General features: G+C 37.9%; 1 protein-coding gene across 1 annotated transcript in view; it reads left to right on the top strand.

The window, feature by feature from the left end:
• The window catches only part of LOC136281669 (hemicentin-1-like), a 35,391-nt gene extending 13,625 nt beyond the window's left edge, over window positions 1-21,766 (top strand). Inside the window, exons 10-20 of the mRNA XM_066168375.1 lie at window positions 320-583; window positions 4,982-5,236; window positions 5,738-6,001; window positions 6,446-6,694; window positions 8,220-8,314; window positions 8,957-9,018; window positions 13,283-13,503; window positions 15,071-15,187; window positions 15,845-15,875; window positions 16,498-16,795; window positions 19,591-21,766. Of these exons, the coding sequence (XP_066024472.1) occupies window positions 320-583; window positions 4,982-5,236; window positions 5,738-6,001; window positions 6,446-6,694; window positions 8,220-8,314; window positions 8,957-9,018; window positions 13,283-13,503; window positions 15,071-15,187; window positions 15,845-15,875; window positions 16,498-16,795; window positions 19,591-19,872 (2,138 nt within the window). The 3' untranslated portion in view covers window positions 19,873-21,766. The remainder of the gene's footprint in view (window positions 1-319; window positions 584-4,981; window positions 5,237-5,737; window positions 6,002-6,445; window positions 6,695-8,219; window positions 8,315-8,956; window positions 9,019-13,282; window positions 13,504-15,070; window positions 15,188-15,844; window positions 15,876-16,497; window positions 16,796-19,590) is intronic.
• The last annotated feature ends 686 nt before the right edge of the window (window positions 21,767-22,452 follow it).

Consider the following 22,452-nt stretch of genomic DNA (forward strand, 5'->3'; position numbering starts at 1 on the left):
TTTTTATGATAATTCCTTTTCTTTCGGTAAAGCTGGTATGACTTTTTCATTCAACATTTGCAAGCAGTTGCGTTTGTCTTAACATGTGCACCCATTAAGCCGTTGGGTCTTATCGTTGAGTTTTTGTAGTAGAGCGACCGAAAGAAACAAAGTCATTTTGTCACAGCTCACGTGATAGTACAATTTTTGTTATGGAAATCGATTGCTGTGTAAATCGTTGATAAATTTATCCCCAACTTCATTAGATTTTCCTATCTAAATAGACAGGGCTTATCTTCACATGTCTGTTAAACCACTAATCATAGTAATTGTCTTCCAGAGGCGCCATCGGTTTCAGTTTTACCTGAAGCAATAAGTATCAGAGACGGAAATAGCTTAAACTTGACATGTAATGCGTCTGGAAAACCAGAGGCCAGCATTAAGTGGACCATGGTTGACAATTCTGAAGTCCTTTCCACTGACTCACGACTCACTGTGAATGTAAGCAGACAGTCAGCAAAGAAAAACATGATCCAGTATCAATGTACAGCCAGTAATGGAGTGGGGACACCCGCTACAGCTACAGTCAATGTTACTGTTCACTGTGAGTAGCTACTTTTATAACAGTCTTGAAACTGCAAGAAATATTTAACAGTTATTTTTTTACATCATTGGATGTGAGAATCCAAGCAAATGTGAATGAAATGTTAGCCTAAAACTATAAAATTCACTGAGATGCTCTGGGAAACAAACCGTACAAACCCAGTTTGAGTTTCTGCTCTACTTGTTCGTGTCAGACGGCGTTCGTTTTATATTGCTATTCTACACCAACAAAACTCTCAGTAGATTATCCATATTGAACGTAACTGGGTTTAATAATAAACGCAGAATGATAAACGCGTACCTCGGGCTTTTTACAAAACCAATGCTAAATAAAATCCTGCGTTTAATAAATTCCGGTTGCAAAATGCATCAAATTTTGAACGCTGCGATTCAAATCTTTCTCTGCCTGCACGAGCCAAATTTGTTGTTGTACCATATTCTTCAGTTAAAGTTGTTCCCATTTTGTTCACCAAGATGTCTTTTAGTTTGCCATTTGTACATTTTATCTTATGGGAAACTATAAAATAGAGCCCGTAGAACTACTTGATTACAACCCTTGTTTCTATCAACCCATGAGGAAAACTGTAACTAACAGATGTCATAATATTTTCATACCCATCTGGTTCAGGACAACTTATGCTCGTGATACATTGAAAACCATTTCAGTTCGCGACTCATGGTAATTTATTAGGTGGCAAGACACCATTTAAAGAATTAGACCAAAATATTAGACAATTTAAAAACTCACAGAAGTGACTGATTCATGTAACTTTTCCAAACACTATCCAGCAAACAGATAACGTTAATACTGAAACTTATCAGGCAGAAGTTATCTTGATCTTACATCAAATTCTCATAACTTATTTACAAGTATATGTGTAGCAACTAGAAGGGAGAATTGACAATCAGATCTTGGGTATTTAAGGGTTAAAGGAAGAGAACAGAAATGCTTCCTCTCAGCTACTGATCTCAACAATGCTAGTCCTTCACACACATTTAAGTTTCTGTCAGTGATAAACATTCAGTGAATTGATATTCCCATTCTTAGCACTCAGAGGCCTTCTGACACAAAGGTCTGCTATACTAGTTCTTATTGCATTGTGTTAACCAATGTTATGATATAATTTTGCAATGTAAAGAAGATACTTTAAAGATTGAGAAATATATCCAAATCAAGATATTTATTTTATCCTGTTATAGATACCATTTGATTTGTTTGAAAGAGAATCTTTCAGACCATCGAAATATATGAGAAATTATTTTTTGTGAGAATTCTATCAAACTTTTTATTATGAGGACAATTTTGTGAATAATAAAATTTAGTGTCATAGTTCATCTTTATGTCAAGAACTCTTTTAGTTGGTGAAACTCACTTTTTCTTTTTTTTCAATTTGAAGCATCAAATTGATCGATACATAAAGCACACAAAATATTTTTTGAGAGTTCCATGTGGCATCCATAGTGGATTGCTATGCTATCATAAAAAACAAAAACAACAACTACTGAAAACTGCTTTTGTCACAAATGCTACCAAATTTGAGTCAGTTTTCTGGGTCTGCCATAATAAGTGAAAACTCTGAAGATACAGTGTCTTGGTTATATTATTAAAAGCAATTACTTTCTCTGCTAGGAGTGTTTTAGTCAAGCCTTGTAGTAAACAGGTGATTAGCACTGAACTTCTTGACTTGCTACCGAAATAAAAAATACTCTACTGAACTACAATGACCGAACAATTCCCGGGGAATTTTTTGGAAGGTAACTGCGAATGGATCGTTGTACCTTCCGACCTGCTGAAACACGCGAAAACACAAAATTGCGATACTGAAAATTTGTCCGCTTCGGCAAAAAAATTGTTAAGTCGCGACAAACCAACCGCACTTGTTAACTGGTGGTGATGACAGAAAATTTGTCAAAATAAACAATTTTGTCGCTAGTGCGGATTGGCCTTATGATAAGTCTCGCCTCATAATCGCTCAATAAATATGTGCATTTGAACGCGGTAATCTTTGTTTACAAGGTTTTCTCCGCTTACATCTGATAATAAATCTCTATTTTCTGCCTCGGAGCGACATACAACGAAAGGCATTTTATGGACCGCAAGTTTTTTGACTGATTGAAATTAAAAATATGTGGCAGTGAGTCGCAAGTTTTTTTTTTTTTTGTCAGAAAAGTATCGTTTTTTTTCGTCCGTGAAAGTAATCTACTGATCGATCCCATCGCCGGTGTTAACGTAAGACTAGTAATAATCAAAGATTAGTAAAGTGCGTTCGATCTCTAATAAAAGTTTTTTTTATTATACTGATGCGCAGAAAAATCGGTGTCTTCAGCTAAAGGCGACTAAGGAAACACTTGCACATGAGATCGAGGCTATTTGTGCCGCATGGCCAGCCAGCCAGCCTATTCAAAATGGCGCCCGGTGCCTGAAATCGCATGGCATCACAATCGAACCCCTTGGGACTGGTCTCTAAAACCCTCGAGAGAGATTTCCCTAAAAACGACACGATTAGTATGCGTTCTCCTTCGTCGAACGTAATAATTGAATTAATTGATAGAAATAAATCAATCGGCCATTAAACTTTAACTGTTCCCACTGTTGATGTTTCTCAGTACGTTAACAATTGAAGCGATTTACAGTATTAGGTTTGTGCTTCAAATAAATATTTTAACGTTTACTCGAAAGATAAGTGTAAACTGTAACAAGCTTGGTTAGCATCTATGCGCAGCCCAGCACTTTAAGCCTGCATACACTCGATGCCAAACTCAAACTCAACCTCGTTCCATGTCGCTATGTTCACCACATTACTTTACGCCGATTAAAAACTATCACTTAGCACCAATTGTGCATTTTCCTGCGGAGGAAAAACTAAATTGAATTTCTGATTCTAAACCATTTACAGCCAGAATAATTATGATGACCGTTTGGTGGGTCTCAAATTTGTGTTAATACCCGACAAGTCTTATTTTTTAATCTCGTTAGTGGCATCGAGCTACATGTAATTCCGAGTTCTCGCTATGGTGCCAAGATGAATACTGTCCCTCTGTCTACCTTCGGTCTGTTATTTAAATACATGTAGTTACTATGACGAGATCGAGCGACGGTGTGACATTTCGATTTTGCATACAGTATCATTCGTCCTCAAGAAGATCCACCGTTAGAGAGTGCGATTTGGAAACACTTGACACTTGTGTTTATCCTCAATGAACAGCTTCACTGGAAAGAGCATACCCACTCTATTTGTAACAAAGTCAAAAGGCGTTTGGGACTTATAGAACGGATAAGAACTTGCCTTTCTCTTAAGGCAGCGAAGTGTGTCTGCAATACCCTCATTGAGCAAATCCTGTGTTATACCGGCACTGCATGGGGTGAACTGTCAGCCACCTCCAGCAAAACCCTTCAACGGTTACAGAATCGTGCTGCCCGCATCATTTTGAGGCGTGACTCCTTCAAAGACACTTTTTGTGTTTTAGGGCGGGCTTAGTTGCAAATGAAACGGAAAAGACACAAACGTGTTTTAGTCTACAAATGCGTAAATAAGATATTACCTCAGTATTTATGTAACTGTTTTATTACAAACTACAATGTACATAGCTATCACACTCCAGAAGAACCGATTTGCACCTGCCCAAACCGAAGCTGAACCTTGCGAAACGAACTTTTAAATATTCGGGCTCAGCCTCTTTAATTTGTTGCCGCGTTATATTCAGAACGCGGGGTCACTTTCTACCTTTGAATTTTTGATGCATACTCACGATTTTTAACCTTTTGTATTTTTAAATTATTACATCCTGTAATTTTAAATTATTATTATTATTATTATTTTTTAGATTTATCTTATTTTTAAATTATTATACTATTTAGTCCAGAGCTTCTCTAGATACCAGCCTTACGGCTGATTGATGAAGTAAAGTTTACCTTGCCCCTTTACCCAAGGAGAGGGATAATTTAGAAACGTTTACACTCTCTCTACCCATACCTTTTGTACCATTATACCAAAATGTTTTCAAACTTCGTACCAATTGGTAAGCATCATGAGAGGTATGGCCCGTACCACGAGTCCTATTTCTATCGACCGCCTTCAGGTGGAAAATGTTATGTTCTCTTGGCTCATATCAGCGCTATGACTTTATTTGATTTTTGTAGGTGCTCCTGGTAACGCAAACCTTACCACATCTCCCAGTACTACTGCAGTTCTATGTAAAAGCAGTCTAGCACGACCATGATCGTTTGTTTATCGTTCCATTAACGTTTTTTCGTGTTGAGTATTCACAAAAACAATAAAAGAAATAGCTACTCTCTCATTCGCACAGGTAAAATACAACACTCCAAGAGCTGACACAGATAATAGAAGTTGACGATAACCTTTGTCATTTTCATGATTTGATTCCTTTTTTTTTTTAGATGCTCCTGCTGGCGCAAAACTCATTTCAGTTCCCAGTAACACTACAGTGCTTCGCAAAAGTCCTCTCAATTTAACATGCCGAGCCGATGCCAGTCCTGAAGCTAAATTTCATTTGTACTTTAACGGTAGACTCAAAAGGACCGACAGCTCAGGGATTTTTAATGTTACTGTGATGTCTGATGGTGTGTACACCTGTGTTCCTTTCAACAAAATTGGTACTGGAAAAAATGTCAGTGTCAATGTTACAGCTGTTGGTGAGTTAAAATTTAGGTTGATATAATCGATTGCAAAAACCAGAAAGTCACTAACCAGTGATTTACATTTTATTTTTATTGATGCAAGTGTTTTTTTTTATGATAATCCCTTTTCCTTCGGGAAAGCTGGTATAACTTTTACCAATCACCATTTGCAAGCAGTCGTGTTTGTTTTCACATGTATATCCATTACGCCGTTGGGTCTTATCGTTCAGTTTTTGTAGTCGAGTGACCGAAAGAAACAAAGTCATTTTTTCACAGCTCACGTTGCGAGAATATTAAACCCTAACTTGTTATCAATTAACTGTTGTTGGGTTAGGGGAGGGGTAGGTGGGCAGTTGCCCAGATACTGATATTGATCCCAATTTTTGTTATGGATATCGATTGCTGTGTAAATCGTTGATAAATTTATCCCTAACTTTATTAAGTTTTCCTATCTAGATAGACAGGGCTTATCTTCACATGTCTGTTAAACCACTAATCATAGTAATTGTCTTCCAGAGGCGCCATCGGTTTCAGTTTTACCTGAAGCAATAACTGTCAGAGATGGAAATAGCTTAAACTTGACATGTAATGCGTCTGGAAAACCAGAGGCCAGCATTAAGTGGACCATGGTTGACAATTCTGAAGTCCTATCCACTGACTCACGACTCACTGTGAATGTAAGCAGACAGTTAGCAAAGAAAAACATGATCCAGTATCAATGTACAGCCAGTAATGGAGTGGGGACAACCGCTACCGCTGCAGTCAATGTTACTGTTCACTGTGAGTAGCTACTTTTATAACAGTCTTGAAACTGCAAGAAATATTTAACAGTTATTTTTTTACATCATTGGATGCGAGAATCCAAGCAAATGTGAATGAAATGATAGCTCTGGGAAACAAACCCTGCAAACCTAGAATTTGTGGAGTTTTTGCTCCCCTTGTTTGTGTCAGACGGCGTTCGTTTTATGTTTTTATTCTAACAAAACAATCAAAACTCTCAGTAGATTGTCCATATTGAACGTTATTGGGTTTAAATAAATTTCCCATGCAATCTCCATAATACCTACATTGTGGAGCAGTGTCGAAATCGAAGTTTATGTCCCAACTCTAGGAAACAATAAAGTCACTCACATCCCACTTAACTCACACTCTTACCGAAATCTGCTTTTTTTTCTTTGAAAACCCAATGAAACTATGAAACTAGAGTGTTTTTTTGTTATTTAGATCCAGCAATGTTAAGTGACCCGAAGAATGCAACAGTGAACGTAACAGTTGGGAAAAAAGTGGCTCTTTTGTGTCGTGGAGAAGGTTTTCCTACACCGACGATTAATTTAACAGAGATTTATATCAATGGTAGTCATCGAAACCGTTTGTCAGGAGAGAGCAATTTGACAATAGTAGCTGAGAATTCTTTCTGGTTTCAGTGTACGGTTGAAAATTACTTGGGAAAACAAACCAAGACGTTTCACTTAGGTGAGTGAATTTGAAATAAGGTATACCTTAGTCTATTGTAAATACTTTTTTTTTAATTGTTATGCGGATAACCGATGTACCTTCGGTCCCAGACCGTTCCCGGTTCTCCGTTCGCCTTTCCCCGTTCCTGGTTTTATAAACATCCCTTGAAGGTGTACCGTATCCTTAACATCCGTCATCCATTAGAACCACTATTTAGCAAACTTTAAAATTTGTTTAAAAACAGACATTTATTGCCGAGGACCATCCAGCACGCACGTCGCCACTATTGTAAGACAACCTACTCAGAACGCATTTTGCGCGAGAAATACAACAGTTCAGGGCAGTTTAAGGGAATTTTTTCGTTGTGCATTTGAATTTCATTTACAACTAAGTTTGTGAGCTGCACCTTTTGGTAGTTACTGGCTCTTTGAATTTTAATGCACGCATAGATAAGACCATACAAGAACATAACTCACCTTTTTTAAAAACCTGGTTACCATGATGTATTAAAATATCATGGTAGCCAGGTTTGAAATGTAGTTTTTGAGGTAGCTGCAACACTTCGTCGGTAACTTTCGGTCAAGTTTACTCCATACTGTTTATGAACGTAACGGTTGGAATTTGAAGAAGTAAAGGAGATGTGTCAAATTCAGACGTGAAAAGTCATGTTGTTGTGAGATTTTCGAGATGAAATTTGTCTGTCGATGGTTTCTGTTGCAAAATTCTCATCACCAATTACAGCTTGGAATTTCTTTATACAGTATTTATGCACTCATTGTTATGATCCGATACGCATCAGGAAGATACTTATCAGATGTATAATTCATTAATTTTGCCCATTTTTGATTATTGCGATGTTGTTTGGTCTAGCTGCAATAAAGCAGATATGGAAAGTCTTGAATCTTTGCAAAGGCGGACCTCGAAAATTACAGTTAAATCTAAATGTGGTACAACATCTACCGACTATCTTAATTTCAGAGTTTAGAAGATCGCCGTAACGCTCATATTATAGGTTTAGTGAAGAGGTGTTTAAATAGTCATGTACCACAGTTTTTAAAGAATTATTTTAAGTTGAATAAGGAAGTTATTTCAAGAGAAACAAGAAGCAATTCTATATACTTACCTGCAGTAAGAACTGAGACCGCCAAGAAAAGTTTTTATTATAATGGCTCAGTTGTGTATAATAATTATTTAGTAAATAAGAATTAATTTTAATTGTTATACTGTACTATACTATTATTAACTTATAGTTACTTAGTTTCTTATTATTTATTTTGAACTTTTTATTAGTTTTAATCTAGGGCTCCTATTGATAACAGATATACTTTTAAGTATTCTGAAGGGATTACCCTAGTTAAATAAAGGTTTGCTACTGCTGCTACTAGAAGAAGTCGTACGCGTAAATTTTCTGCGACGTATTCTTGGTTTAAAGGAAGCTCCATACCATTAGCGGTGAAGGAGTGAATAAGTTGTTATTTTACTTAGCAAGGCAAAAACCAAGAGCACTTTAAACTTTTAACCGATTTCTCCTTTTTCCTTTCAGTTTTATATGTTACGGAGATCGAAATTACGATAACCATCGTCAACAAAGCCTGCAGTGATAATCTTGAAGAAATTACCAAACAGCTGCGTAAACTTGTAAGTACAATAAAGAAAGTTGTCTTTCGTTTTGTCATGAACCAGGGAAAACGATAAAATTTGAGTTTTTCTTCGGCAGTAAAGCACCAGACCTCTGGATTTCATGTTTTCTGATGCACCACATCTGAGACCATTGAGATAGAGCACCATCTAGTTCCCTGTAATGTAGCGACCGTTGTATAGCACAGGAAGGCGAAACCTCAGGGTCTTGGGTCTGATTCCTCGTGGAGAACTAAATGGATACCAACCTTCTTTTTTGCGACAACCTTTTTTATAATTGTCAGTTTTTCATTTTCGATTTCAGTGCGTGGAAGTTTCCATTCAGTATGCTCTTCATATATTTCATATTCGCTAGTCAAAGTTCTTAGATTAACATTTGCTTTACAGTGGGCACATGATTTCCAGAGTCGTGACAAGTTGACGTTTATAGAAAGTTTTGCTTTCATTCCCTCACTTGATCATTCCATCATGAAGCACACCTTTTAAGTGATGTAGAGTTTTTTTCATAAAAATTCTATAAAATTTCATTCTATAAAAGTTTATTGAATGAACGTTTTTGTGGCTCGTTATGGCTGATGTCCAGAAGAATGCGTTAGTACATACATCTCATTGACTTTAGTGTCTGATATTTTCCCTTACCAGGTGACTGACATTTTAAAGAAATGGAACATACCTGTTGTAGAAGTTAAATCTCTAACATTTAGGTATGATATCCTCTTGCTCTTTTGCTCTCTGGGTCTGCTCATTATGTGTCATTAAACAGATCTTTGAAATCGCAAGAATAAATCATCTCATGTATAGGACAGAAGTGGGGATATTAAACCAACAGAATTGTGGTCATTATTTCTAGATTCTTCTTTATTCATTTTGGTGAGGGCATGCAGAATTTTAGATTAAAGTTATTGGACCGGAAATGAAACACATGACTTCAGAATGGTGGCAATTGATACACCCATTCCGTTCATAGCGGACGTTACGGACGTGCAGCACGAAAATGAGGCTAGTCAGTCCTCAGTGCGTGAGGTGGTATAGCTAATTTATAGTGTTTACGTTGAAGTTTACGGCAATGCCTTCATTCTGCTGCGTGCCTGAATGCAATCAAAAAGGTTACAGAGGGGACAACGATGAGAAGATATCATATTTTAATTTTCTTACCGATAAAACAAGACGTATGCGATGGCTGCATGCGATGAGGAGAGATGAAGGAAAGGACTTACGCGTGACAAAGAAGAGCTAGGTGCGCTCTCGACACTTTATCTCAAGTGATTTGAGAAATTTCCTCAATGGAAGAGTGTATCTAAAGGGTAATGCAATGCCCTCAAATGGTTTCCGGAATCGCCAAGAAAACGGAAGGCTCCAGCAGTGCAACTTCCCTCATAGGCTACGGAAAGCAAAGAAGACGAAATCATCGACCAGCACCAAGACATGCTGCTGTTCAGATTCATTCAAAGAAAGTGAGACCCTTCAAGGAACAAATGCGAATGAACTGAAGAAGGATGCTGGGTGGAAAAGCGGAGTGGACAGCTGGCGCCTGCAGACCTCAAAAAACGAGTTAATGCACTTCTGTTTGGTAAAATATAAACATAGTAAAAACATAAAACGACTTTGCTGGGGTAAGATAGGATTCAAGAAAAAATCTCCTAGGTGTAAAGCAAAAGTTAGACTAAATAGAAGTTATGGCATTATGTCAATTGATTATGCAAAAAATTCATTGGCAGCTGGGGAAATAAAATTATCAAAGAAGTAACTCTATCATTAACCAGTTCTAAATAAATAATTAATTCGGAACATGCTTTTGCAGGAGTAACTCTAAACTTTAATTCAGGACCTTTCACTTCTGCTAATTCTAATGGATCTCTGCATCTAGTATCAATTACTTTAGCATCAGGCGTAGCGCCAATGATTGGTAAGTCTTGACTGATACACAACAAACCCTGATTTGAGCTCTTGAACTGGATTCGAGTCGAGAACATTTACTTCTGATATTGCGTCAAGGTCACGGACTTACTAAGAACAGTTTGTCTAAATGAGAAAGGCTTTGGATATAGGATGTTCTGTTCAAGAGTGGAATGATTTCTTTTTCTGTTCACTAATAATCCAAAATTTGAGGCAGGAAACCTACATTTCCTTTCATTTTCCCGTGCCTCTGAATCAGCTTGTGAAGTAGTTTTTTGTTTAATTTAATATAGTTTGTCCTTGTCAGCAGTTAGATGTACTGAAAGTTTCTCCTCCAGTTCATTAATTTTATTTGGGTGCTGAAATTTTGGGACATTATGAACAGGAAACTGTGGAAAACTCGATCAGATAGGCCTTGGTAGACTTGAATCAATTCGAGGCTTAGAGTTTATTTCACAAACCGCTTGAAAATTGGCTTCAGTAAAATTTAACTGTTAGCTTCCATATGATCCTGGGTGGAATTTCCCAAGTCTAGTCTATTACGTTGCTCTCACTTGTCTGGGGGTCCTAATCTGTGCCAAAGGCATTCCAGGATTAATTTGAAGGAGTTGCTGTTTGAATTTAACTTCATCAGCAAACTGTGTTCTAAAATCATTTCTGGCTTCATAAGAAGGCAATTGACTCCAGGCTCTTTTGGGGAATCCGAACTATCATTGAGCTTCGTTTTCTTTACAAAAATTTCTAGAACAGGTTCTGGGTCTAGTGAATCCCCTTTCCCCTTTCAGTGCCACAACTGAAGTGTCGAAGTGTAGGCCTTTGTGGGTTGCATGTCATCCTCGTCATTGAGGTCAGTAACATCTTTGCATTCATAAAGACTCAATTTAAATATTTTCATGAGCAGAGCTACTATATGGTTTCAAAAACTTATCTGTCCCGCAACACAAGTACATGAAGCCTTTTTTACTTCTCCAGAAATCAAATGAAGGGCCACCTTGAAATGATGGAGCGGATCGCTCTTTCTAAAACTATGGTGACACTTGCACTCAACGGAGTCCTTTGCAACAGTCGCCACGACATCGAGCCAAAATTTCGCTCTTCAGTTTTATGCTGAGAAGACAACCTACCTTCGGGGGAAACACCTGGAATATCTTCCTCTGTGAGCTTCACAGCATCACCAGATCCTCCAGATGCGGCCATATTTTAATGAATTTTCCTTGCGGCGCAAGGACTGACTAGCCCCATTTTCGTGCAACTCATCTATGCTGTCCGCCATTTCTGGAATAGGTGTATGAAGACACGAAATTTACTACCTTAGACCCTTTATGTACTGACTATACCGTGAGGTTGATTTAGAACCACAACAACTAATGCCATTCTTTATTTGAAATAACACGAGTAACCTGTCGCAAAAGTTAGTCATACCCCAAGCAAGCACAAAGCAGCGATTGGAGTTTCGGCCATGATGAGATTTTTTAATTTGCTTCCTTAGTGATGAACTTTGTCCCAGTGATGTTCTATGTCATTGAATGTGTTCTTATATTACCATGGGAATCTTAAGGCGGATTCTTTGGCACAGAAAACAACAGAGGTGTAGCTGCATAATTATATGCTACAAACCATATTTGGGTTGAATTTTTAAAGACTTACCTAGCCGTTCTTTAAGAGTGCTAAAATTGGATTCTGGATGCGCCATTTTGAAACCAAATTTGTATCAAAATCACAACGCGTGGCTCAGAAACAGCTGCGTCCCAGTTTACCGTGAAAAAAGGATCTCTATTTTAATTTTGTACGATCCTTTAGTCTTGCCTCCATTTGTTGAAATAGATATTTAAGAGATAAAAATATGGTTAAAGACTTAGTTCCGAAACAGGTAGTGGGCCCGGATGTGAAACAAGGTTCATAGTGACGGCGTTTGAAGTCAATTTTCATTAAAAAAAAAAAAAATTTCCGGGGGAGGGGGGGTCATTTTGCTGTTTGGATTCTCAAAGTGAGGTCAGGGACGTAGCCAGCTTTTCGACTTGTTTTAGGCCTGTTTTCTGTTCCCTGTTTCTATTGTTATGTTGTTTCAACATATGCTAGAGTCGTATCAAAAAAAAGTCGAGCGGCCAGGAAAAAATTGTGTAGGGCCTATGGGCCCATAAAGGGGGTAAGTTTCTAGAGAAAGTGTGGTGTTGCGTCGGTGAGAGAGTATAGTAGGAGTCATTTGGTATTACTAACAGAATTGATAACGTAAATTGGCCACCGTAAAGATTTTCAAAGCTGACTTTCCGAGCGTTAGCCCTTTGTTAGAGCGATAGGGGCTACGGGCCTATAGGCACGCTACGCCCTTAACGGTTACTGTCATAATTCCATATTTACTTTGTGATAGCAGAGACAAAGAATTTGTGGTTTCTGGGAAATGCTTTTGCTTTAAGGTCCAGTGAAGTTTGGAGAGCGCGAGAGAAGCGTAAGAGTCGCTGGAGGCGCGGCTCTCTCGAGTTTTGTATAACAGTTTGCAGACAAACTGTGCCCTAAAAAAAAGAGTTTATTACAACTGTGTCGGGTCTACCTGGTAATCGTGTTCTACCAGAAAACTATGAATAAACGACAAGGCAAAAATGACCAAGAAATATTTCGAGACCAAATCTTTATTAAAAAGAATAGTAAATTTTCTGCTCAGAAGCGAAAAATTTCTTGCAAGTACGAGATCACGTAGTGGGTTCAGCGTGCTTGAATCGTTGGTCACTAAAATTAACGGTCAGAAAATTGCATAGATTTGCCTTGAAAATTTTAAAAATTCTGAATCATAAAAAGTCATAATGAAATGACGATATGTCACTGGAAATGAATCTATTTTCGCGGGCACAACTATTTTTCTCTAAACGTTTCACATGAAGCGAAGCGTTTTTCAGTGAATCCTTGAGGGGACTTAAACATCTCAGTGCAGCACGGTTCTTTCATGGCTTTCATATATTTTTATCTCACCTCTCTATGTCGGGTTTTTTTGTGTTTGTTTTAATTGTTTTGTTTTGCTTAACACTAGTGAATTTAATGTGCGTACCTGTTTTTCTTTATTCTTATTTTTCATGTCAGGTGTGGCAGTGTAAAAGTGTACTTCTCACTGACCTTTAGTCAAAATGTCGAGCTCGAAAACGTTTTGACGAAATTGATGAAGGCTGCGGTAGAGAAAAAGTTTGGTGACTTACAAGTTGATCCGAATTCCATCCAAGCAATTTCTCCTGAACGGATCCCTAAGACAACTACGCCTACGCTTGCGCCTATGCCTACCGATGGTGACGAGGGAAGTTCTGAAGGTGCGCTTAATTTTTTGTCTTAAAGACTTTATACTTATCGCAAAGAGAAAATAAACATTTTTTCCTAATAACACTAGTATCTTAATGGACACCCACATTCACTTACATTTTGTTCTGGTAAACCAAAGCGTATTTTCAGTTGATTGAATATGGAAGTTGTACAATAGCTGCCGGTCTTATTTTTTGGTTAATATATCGCGAGCCACTAAGATGAAGGTACTACTGTTTTACTCGAAACCAGGGTGATCACTGGTTACTTGATCAGTCTTCAGTGCAACTGTATCTGAGTTTTGAAAACATTGTTTGACATTGTATTTAGTTTATTGTGTCTTAACAAACCAAAGGGAAAATATCAAATGAGAATGCTGCGGTTGATTCCTGCAAGGCGGCCTGTAAGTTAGGTGATCACTTGTTTTATCTTTTTCAGCGCCAAAATGCGAAGGTTTTATCCCAGAAGGCAATTATCTACATAAGTTCTTGTTTATTACAAACGCTTTAATGCTGTTCAGAAAGAAATGATCTTCAGTCGCTTATCTTTTCATAGTTAACCCCAGAGAATGTCAATGTTACCATTTCTTGTACATTGGAAGTTATGGTGAAAAAAAGTTTAAAAGAAGATTTTTTCATTTGTCACAAGCTCTGAATCCCCAACAGATTTCTAAATCCTTTCATTGCGACGCACACTCTCGCACAAGTTTTTCTTTTTTTCGAAAACCGAGTTTGGTGGACGTCGGTCGCTGCTTTTTTTACCTTAGAAGGCTTCTCGTCGTTTTAGGAGTTTTAAGATGACGGAGGGCTTATGTGTAGGTGCACTTATTATAGCTCTTTGAAAAGGGTATTTTGTCCAATCCTCACGTAACTCACGGAAACAACTGTTTGACGTCAACAGGAACTCGGCTTTTGATTGGAGAACACCTTGTTAGCGGTGACCGCTATTGTTAGATTTTAGAAAAGACACTTTTCCTCGCCAGTTAGTAAGGTTCCATCAAACACGTTTCTCTTTAAATGCGTAGCACATTAAACATGGAACAAAAAGCTTTTCTGTGGAAGAAAATTTCCCTTTCCGCATTTGTTACTCCCTAAGTTGCAATGCTGTGTATATAGTATACAAGGAAACAACGTGTCGTGCATTGTAGCATAGCTGTATAATGTAAGAAGTGTTCACATCGCATTCAGTCTAATTTTAATTAATGACAAGTCGCAGTTTTAAGTGAGTTAAGAAGCGTTGATTAGACTGAGTGCCGCCTTTGATAAGAAATCCTCGACTTAGTGCCAAATGGGTAATTCATGCAGACATAATTAGAATTATATAGCGTTAAAATGAGTGTTTCTCTTGGCAGTGTTGTTGCATTCCCTCTTTTTCGGCGAAATAAGTCACGCCAGTCAATAGGAATAAGCGAAAAATCCTCCAATGCTGCTTGAACTTAGCGTCTCAATTACCAGACTGCATGTGGCACCATGAGATTTTTTCGCTGATTTCTATTGAATCGCAAGACGGAATTCGCCGGGAAAGGGGTACCGTAGTCTACGTAAAAAACAGCCAACTAAACATTTTTTTCGCTTTTAGTGAACATGACTTTAATTGTCGTCCTGGTTGTTTTTGCCGTCATCTTGCTTTCCGTGACGTTTGCTGTTGTTATTTACTGCTTTTACAAAAGAAGGAAGTGTAGAAAAGATCCCAGGGGTAAGTAGGGTTGATGTTTGTATCTATTTTCATTGTGACTAGGTATGAGTGAAGGGCTTCAGCACATTTAGTTTACTTTAAGATGAACTTAAATCAAAGTCGACGTACTCAACTTAGATGAAGAGTGCATGTAACAAACTTTTCAGTTTTGTAAGGAATGTGAGTACTCGGAATGTATGTATACACTCAGAATTGTTACTTTGTGTAGGCTGGAAAATCGTTTTGCAGGGTTAATGATAATAATACAAAGGGATGAATTGTTTCAAAATATGATACCTTCAATGCTCTTCACTTTATCACCAAGTCTTCTCAAATCATCCTATTAAGTTAATCTGTAAGAATCACCGTGAACCACTTCGGTATACTTTATTGGCCCTTCCCACGCCCCCTGAATTTTCTGCATGAGTATTGTTTAAGCTCTTTAATTTTTCTTAAAAGAATTACGGGTCTTAAGAAAAATTATAAACATTGCTTTTCAAAACTTTGGAAACAAAGAAAAAATGTATAGTGGGCACTTGGACAGTACCGAAGCAAGTGTTACAAAGAATAGTTGTCTTCATGCAGTAGTGATGCTGAGCAAGTCTGTTATTGTACATATATGTTACAAGCTAACCTTTATTTGTATTTTTTTCCCAATTTTTTTTTTTAAATAACAAGTTCACAGTAGCAGGTCTGAAGAGAGACCATGGTAAGTTTAAAACAGGTGTCTGTTTCTTTGTTCTGAGGTCGTTGCACCATTATGTACGAAACATTCATCAGTGGGTGAGGCAAACAATAACTCGAATTTACACTACTGTTAGTATTTGCGTTAATGGGAACAGGTGGCTGCGTATTTTCTGAGATTTTTCTTGAAAAGTTTTGCGAGTGTAACTGTAAATTATAGCAGCTTACTGTAGTCAATACCAATTCTAAACTGAATTTGGCTCGAAAAAAGTTTGTTGAAAATTTTCCGGTCCCCTTCGAGATTTCATCAGTCCTTTTGTTCAATTGTTTTTGAAGTCGTAGAGAAAGGATAGAAGTTATCGGTTTATAATTAAAAATTTTTATTATTAGCATATTTTTTTTCAAATTTAAAACTATATTTTACTTCTGCGATATTTAAGTTTGTGAACAAATGATTATTCTTATTACTCAGTGGCCACTCATATGTGTTCCAATTGTTGACTAGGTGACGTATATCTTATTTTGATCGATTTTAAAATGGCTGTTAAGCAGAAAGTTTGATTATTGATTGTGTGCCATTGTACTGTTGCTGTTTCATTTACATCTTTGGTTTGGAAACCATACTGAATCGTATGCAATTGTTGCAGTTCGCTGTCACAGAATGATTATTGTCAAGTCAATAACGGATATGCAGAGGCGGGTCCACAGTCCACAGAAGTAGCCAACTTAGACCACCACCAGGGAGAGGAAGGTGCTGCAGCGGTACCTAATTATGCTGTTGTGGTAAAGTCCAAAAAGAAAGATAAAAAGAAGGAAAAGAAAGGTGCTGAAATGAATCCATGCGAAGATGAGTATGCTGTAGTGGACAAGTCAAAAAAGAAGACGAAGAAGAACGAACCAGATGCTACTTACGCTGAAGTCGACTTGTTAAAGAAGTCGAAAAAGGTATGCTGACCACTGCTTGTTTTTTTAAGCTATTTACTTACTTAGTTAAGTTTTATCCCCACTTTACAGTCAACCCTACATTTTGTCCTTTATTGAGTTTTTTTTCAAACTCAATGTTAGCGTGTAGAGTGGTATGTTGCTCGCATTAATCAGATCGCCGCATAGGGGTATGCATCTAGCACTAATCAGATCGCAGCACTAGGATTTGTATCTCGCACCAATCAGATTGCCGCATTAGGGTATGTATCTTATACCAATCAGATTGCCGCATCAGGGTATGTCTCTCGCACCACTCAGATTGCCGCATTAGGGTATGTATCTCGCACCAATCATATCATAGCATTCGGATATCTTGCACCAATCACAGCGTTTGGGTATTGTTTTTTTTGGAAATGATGTCATGGAATCAGGGGGCTGTGCACAAAGAATGACATTAACCAGAAATTTTGGGCTGAATTGATAAGTGTAATGGTTTGTGGCCTTCGCGAAAGCCTCGTTGATTAAGGTCGAGATTTATCGGGATTGGAAAGGGTCGCATTTAAATTTTTAAATCATTTTCAAGTTAAAACGTTTTTTTTTTTTCGCTTCTTTACTCACAACGCACACGCTAAACATCTTATATTCCGTCCAAAGTCTAATCAGAACATACCTAATCATTGCACTACATGAACATTAGGCAATTTTTCACGTGCTTGAATTGTATTCACCAATCAAATTCCATTTTGCCTCTTAAGAATTCGCTCCGTCACGTGTTATTTCCTTGTAAACAACCTATATTTTATCACGTATTCTACCCGCACTGTCCAACCCCAACGAAAAAAATTCACATGGAACTATCTGATTCTGAATTTGCCTCGCAATTCTCCCGCGTTTTGACTTTTTCTACGAATAAAATTCGCTTTTGGACTTAACCCAATCGCGTGTTAATTCCTTCTGAACAACCTGCATTTTATCGCGTATTTCAAACACACACAGAACAAACTCTAGATAGGCAAAAACCGATCAAGGGGCCCTCCTTGAAATATTATCCTTTTCTCTCGTTCAATGTATCTTCAATTACTTGAGATCGCAATCTATCTTTGGTTAGGGTCAATTGGAGATACAACAGTTTCAGTTAGCTTTTCGTAGTAAAATTGCGTGGTTTGGTTTTCTCTTTCTAAGAGCAACGGCAGTGAGCGAAGTCCCTTCCGCAATCGTTATTTGGTCTCGTCTCGCAACGCGCTCTCTCTCCAACAAGGAATAGATGGCGTTGTGTGACGAGACCGAATAACGGTTGCGATTAGGAGACAACAGTAAGCATAGCACCGATGCATTTTTATTTTTGCTATTTAGACAACAGTGACAATAGACCACAAAGTACCTGTGCGAGTTTCAAACAAATTAGTTTTTTTTCCCTTCTCTTTGGCTGAAACAATGCGAATTTTCGTTCTTTTGAGAGTTATGCTCTTTTTCTGTTACAAAAATGAAAGCATCAGGTACACAAAGTGTCCCATCTCAACCCACCCAGCCAAAAAAAAATTAACTCTTACATGCTACGCATGCCTATGTTTTAGTATACTAACTTCTAACCTTCTGTTTAAAAAGATATGACTTGACAGTCCCCCAGTTTCTTCCCATCCATACTTTAATTTTTTTCATTAATGGCTATTTATTTCCTTTTCTATGAACAATCTAGGTTTTATGTGATAATTTATGTTTCTCATTGAAAAAACACCCCTTTCATCTTGTAGCACTGTCACCAGTCATTCCGTGCTCACGTTCGTTTCGTACCCAGTTACGTCGATGCGTACCCAGTCAGTTGAGTCGTTTCGGACCCCTATTAACGTGGTATGTTTTCCATGTTAAGTATGTTTAAAGTAAGAATAGAATGAACGAATCAACGAGAATAAACGAATTTATTCCTGCTAATAGAAAAGGGAGAGAGAAATCATACTTACACGGGCTGTTGTTGATAAGAAAGTTGCAAGATAGTGAAAATAGGCTGGTCGATGAAAAATATCACACTTTGCGGTTGGCAATAATTTAATGTTTTTGTTAAGAAAGTCACAGATATACACAGCAGAATTTTGCTTGTATTTTACTTTTCTGACTCTACTAACTTGTCGTAAACAATAATCAACATCCGGTTACGCGCTCCCACGCGAGGTACTTCAAATGAATGAATATTGGGATGGTACGAGTCGACCAGCAGCTTGGGTACGAATCAGCACAAACTGGGCACAAACCATCTGAATAGGCTAATTTCGAATTGTTTGTGCGAGAAAGTCTGGTAAATAGTTTTAGCATTAAGCCGAGGCTGAGGGGAATAGGAGACGTCTTAAAATGGCAGCGAATGATGCCTTCTTCACAAATATGAAAGTTCCATAGCTACGGAATTTGTAAAGGAAAGGGACATTCAAATTTTTAATTCCAGAAAGTGTCTTCACGATTTGTTTAGTCTCGAAGTGTTCGGAGCATATATGCAAGTTTTGATGGATGTTAACTCCTTATTAGCGCGACGACAGAAGACACTCCACTTCTTCCTTAGTCTCTCTTAGCCCGGAAACTGGAAAAGTTGAGGTGCGGCCTTTTTTAAGAGTTATTTTTGCACACAGAGATGGCACAAAACTCCATATTCGACTGACAGTCATTCCGATCTTGCTTTCAAAATAAGCGCGTATTCCTCTCAGCCTCGGCTTGATGCTGATAATTAGTTACCGAAACTAGCCGATTTGGGTACGAAACGATTGGGTACGGAACGACTCATTTCGAGGAGTTCCACATTATCTTACGTCTATTGTTTTTAACCATACAAGCCCAAGCCGGGTGAAGTTCTTTATGCTGATTTGGGTGAATTCCATCATATGAAGAAAATGCCTGAAATATCCACCTCCCCCAAAACCCTGCCTCCGATCAAACGGCCGGACCCTTATGCTGAGACACAGTATGCTGACATCACCCAGTTTCTAAAGGGAAACCCTGGAGACGCTGGTGCTGAGCCTCCCAAAGACAGTACCACCACAGCTGTTGGCAAGGAGGAATCCTTAGCTGGGAACACAGGTGATGGTGCAGAAGGAACTAACGAGACAGGATTTTAGTTTTAACTGAGGTCGTAAAACGTTGGAAGAGTTGCAGGTCTTTTGTGAGATAATGATGACCGTAGCCTTAGTGCTCAATTCTCTTGTTTTGTAGTTAGTTTTTGTCTCACATGCATAAAAATTTTGTTATTATGTAGGATAGATTTTGCTTGATATATTTTATAAGACCGCAAGAGTAATTGTTGAGAAACACGTATGCATGCTATTTGTTGCTTCGTAAAATCAAGCACATCCATATTTTTTCCCATACAGTTTTACCTTATTGTTTTTGGTTTTGGCTAATCATTTACTTATATTTTTTTGTAATTTAAGATGAGAACTTCAGTAATTGTCTTGCTTATAATCTGTTTCGTAACATAGTTTATACATAGATGAATAAATATACCAATATAACGGAAAGCTAGCATTTTCTCGAAAAAACCTCTCATCTAGCACAACTTGCCGCTCAATTGTAGATATTTTTCCTTAAGTTCTCGTAAATATAATCAATTCACTTCGTAACGACCATAATGCTTGACGAGGTGTATATTTTGATTTTGTTAGGAAAACATTTTAATATGCGTCGAAAATTGGAAGGTGAAGATTTGGTTATTATAGGGCACATGCCAATATAAATAGAATTTGTTTAAGAAAATAGACAGTTTTGGTAACGTCAATCGTTACCAATTTCTAAGACTTTTTTCGCAATGTTGAAAGAATTTTTAGACGCTTTTCTTAATTCCGGTTTTTTCTTGGCCATGTGACTGTTGTGGGGCAGTCTGTATATCGTGGCATCTACTTCGTTGAGCTGAAATGCGATCAGATTAAAGGATCATATGCACACCAGCTCTTTATGATCACAGCTCAGCTGTGAATGCATGTGTGTTTTGTCAACTACAAATAATTAGCAGACGTAAAACGTCATTGGTAGCTAGAGTTGATTTTTTTAAAATAGAAAATAAGTTGGTTTCGCGGATAAAATAGCTGTTTAATTAGTTCTGACAAGGCACAATCTTCGTTGTTCTTTCGGGGTCAAAATGCCTTTTGCCTTGTTTTCGTTTTTGACATTGATAATTAGTCAGAAAGGTTAAAAGTACTGTTTTTTTCTGCCCTGCACCGCAGTGTGTGATTATTTAACCTTATCTCGTATTTAACATGTAATTTAGTAATAGACATTGACAATAAGTGGCAGACACGTATGAAAGACCTTCTCCTGAGTAAGGACTAGAAAGTCACCTGTTACTTTGCCAGTGTGCAAATACAGATGTTGAGTAATCACTAGCTAGTCAAATGTGCGGATGACGTACTCAACCAATCAAAACAGAGGTACAGTCTACTTTGGACAAGTATCACAAGCCTTCAGTGCAAATTCACGAACGCTTCGTTTTGGTTTCATAACGAGAACTACTTGGTTCCTCTGTCGGGTAAAGCGGGCTGCCACACTGTCTAGTGTCGTCTTATTCATTTTTTCCAGCATAATGCTTTTTCGTAGTCTGATTGATACGATACTTCTTGATTCGCAATGAATACCACATGTTACTATAAACTGTGTGGTCTAATTAACAAGTGTTGATTTTTATATTATAATCACGCTTTTTTGAGAAGCCGAGAGAGCTCAGATGTGTGGTATGTGTGCCCACAGAACCGACACCATCCATAACACCGTTTTGGTAATGAACAGATACTTCAGCCGTTTTCCAGCGGCGAAAACCAGTAGACTTAATCCATCGAAAGTCCCTAATGTGAGCACACCTGCAGATTGTAATAGAACACTCATGTCGATAGGTGAACGTCTCCAATTTCTCTGTGCTGCTTGTACTACACATTTGTTTTTCTTTTGGTGACTCTTTGATACTTTTTACTATATCAACATATGTAACCAACTGTAATGCTCATTAAAAGCTGATAAATGGTACATGCATCATTGTATGGAATGATGAGGCACCGCCCCAAGGAATGGGGCGGCGCCCTAGACCATCCTCCAACCTTCGGGTATCTTTGAAGGAGAAGGGGAGGGGGAGTGGCGTCGTCTGTCAATATCAGCATAATACACTCGATATCGGCCTTCTTTCCCTAAAGTTACTGTCAACAGAGTATGTTTATAGGCGATGCCTTCCGGAAAAATCGTCTTACGCGCGCAACTTTTAAGCCATAGAAAATTATATATCAGTGTAAGGCTTTTAAAGTATAGAGAATAAACAATTTTCAAAGTTTTTGCCCAGGTAGACGTGCGCGAGCTTTGAACCCTTTGCACCCTAACATCAATATCCATATTCCCCATACTCTTCTCTACATGTTTCATTTTGGTGTTGACAAAGAGAATTCATTTGAAGATCAAAGCTTCTCGGGTTGGCAAGCATTATAATAATCTCGTGATCTCAGTGAATGATTTAGCAGTGTTACTGTTTCTGTAGGAAGAAATTTAATGCTAGTCACTCTTAGTTAAACTCAAAACCGATACTATCAACGTTACTTAATTACCAGCCTCCGCGTTACCGCGGTCCTCAGAACAAACCAGACAGTATCACTCAGCAGATAATAGACTGGCAAAGTATGTTAGGGTTTTTCGATATTCCCCGGAATAAAGGGAGTAAGTTTCCC

This window comes from Pocillopora verrucosa, chromosome 6, assembly GCF_036669915.1.
Source record: "Pocillopora verrucosa isolate sample1 chromosome 6, ASM3666991v2, whole genome shotgun sequence".
NCBI classification, from domain to species: Eukaryota; Metazoa; Cnidaria; class Anthozoa; order Scleractinia; family Pocilloporidae; genus Pocillopora; species Pocillopora verrucosa.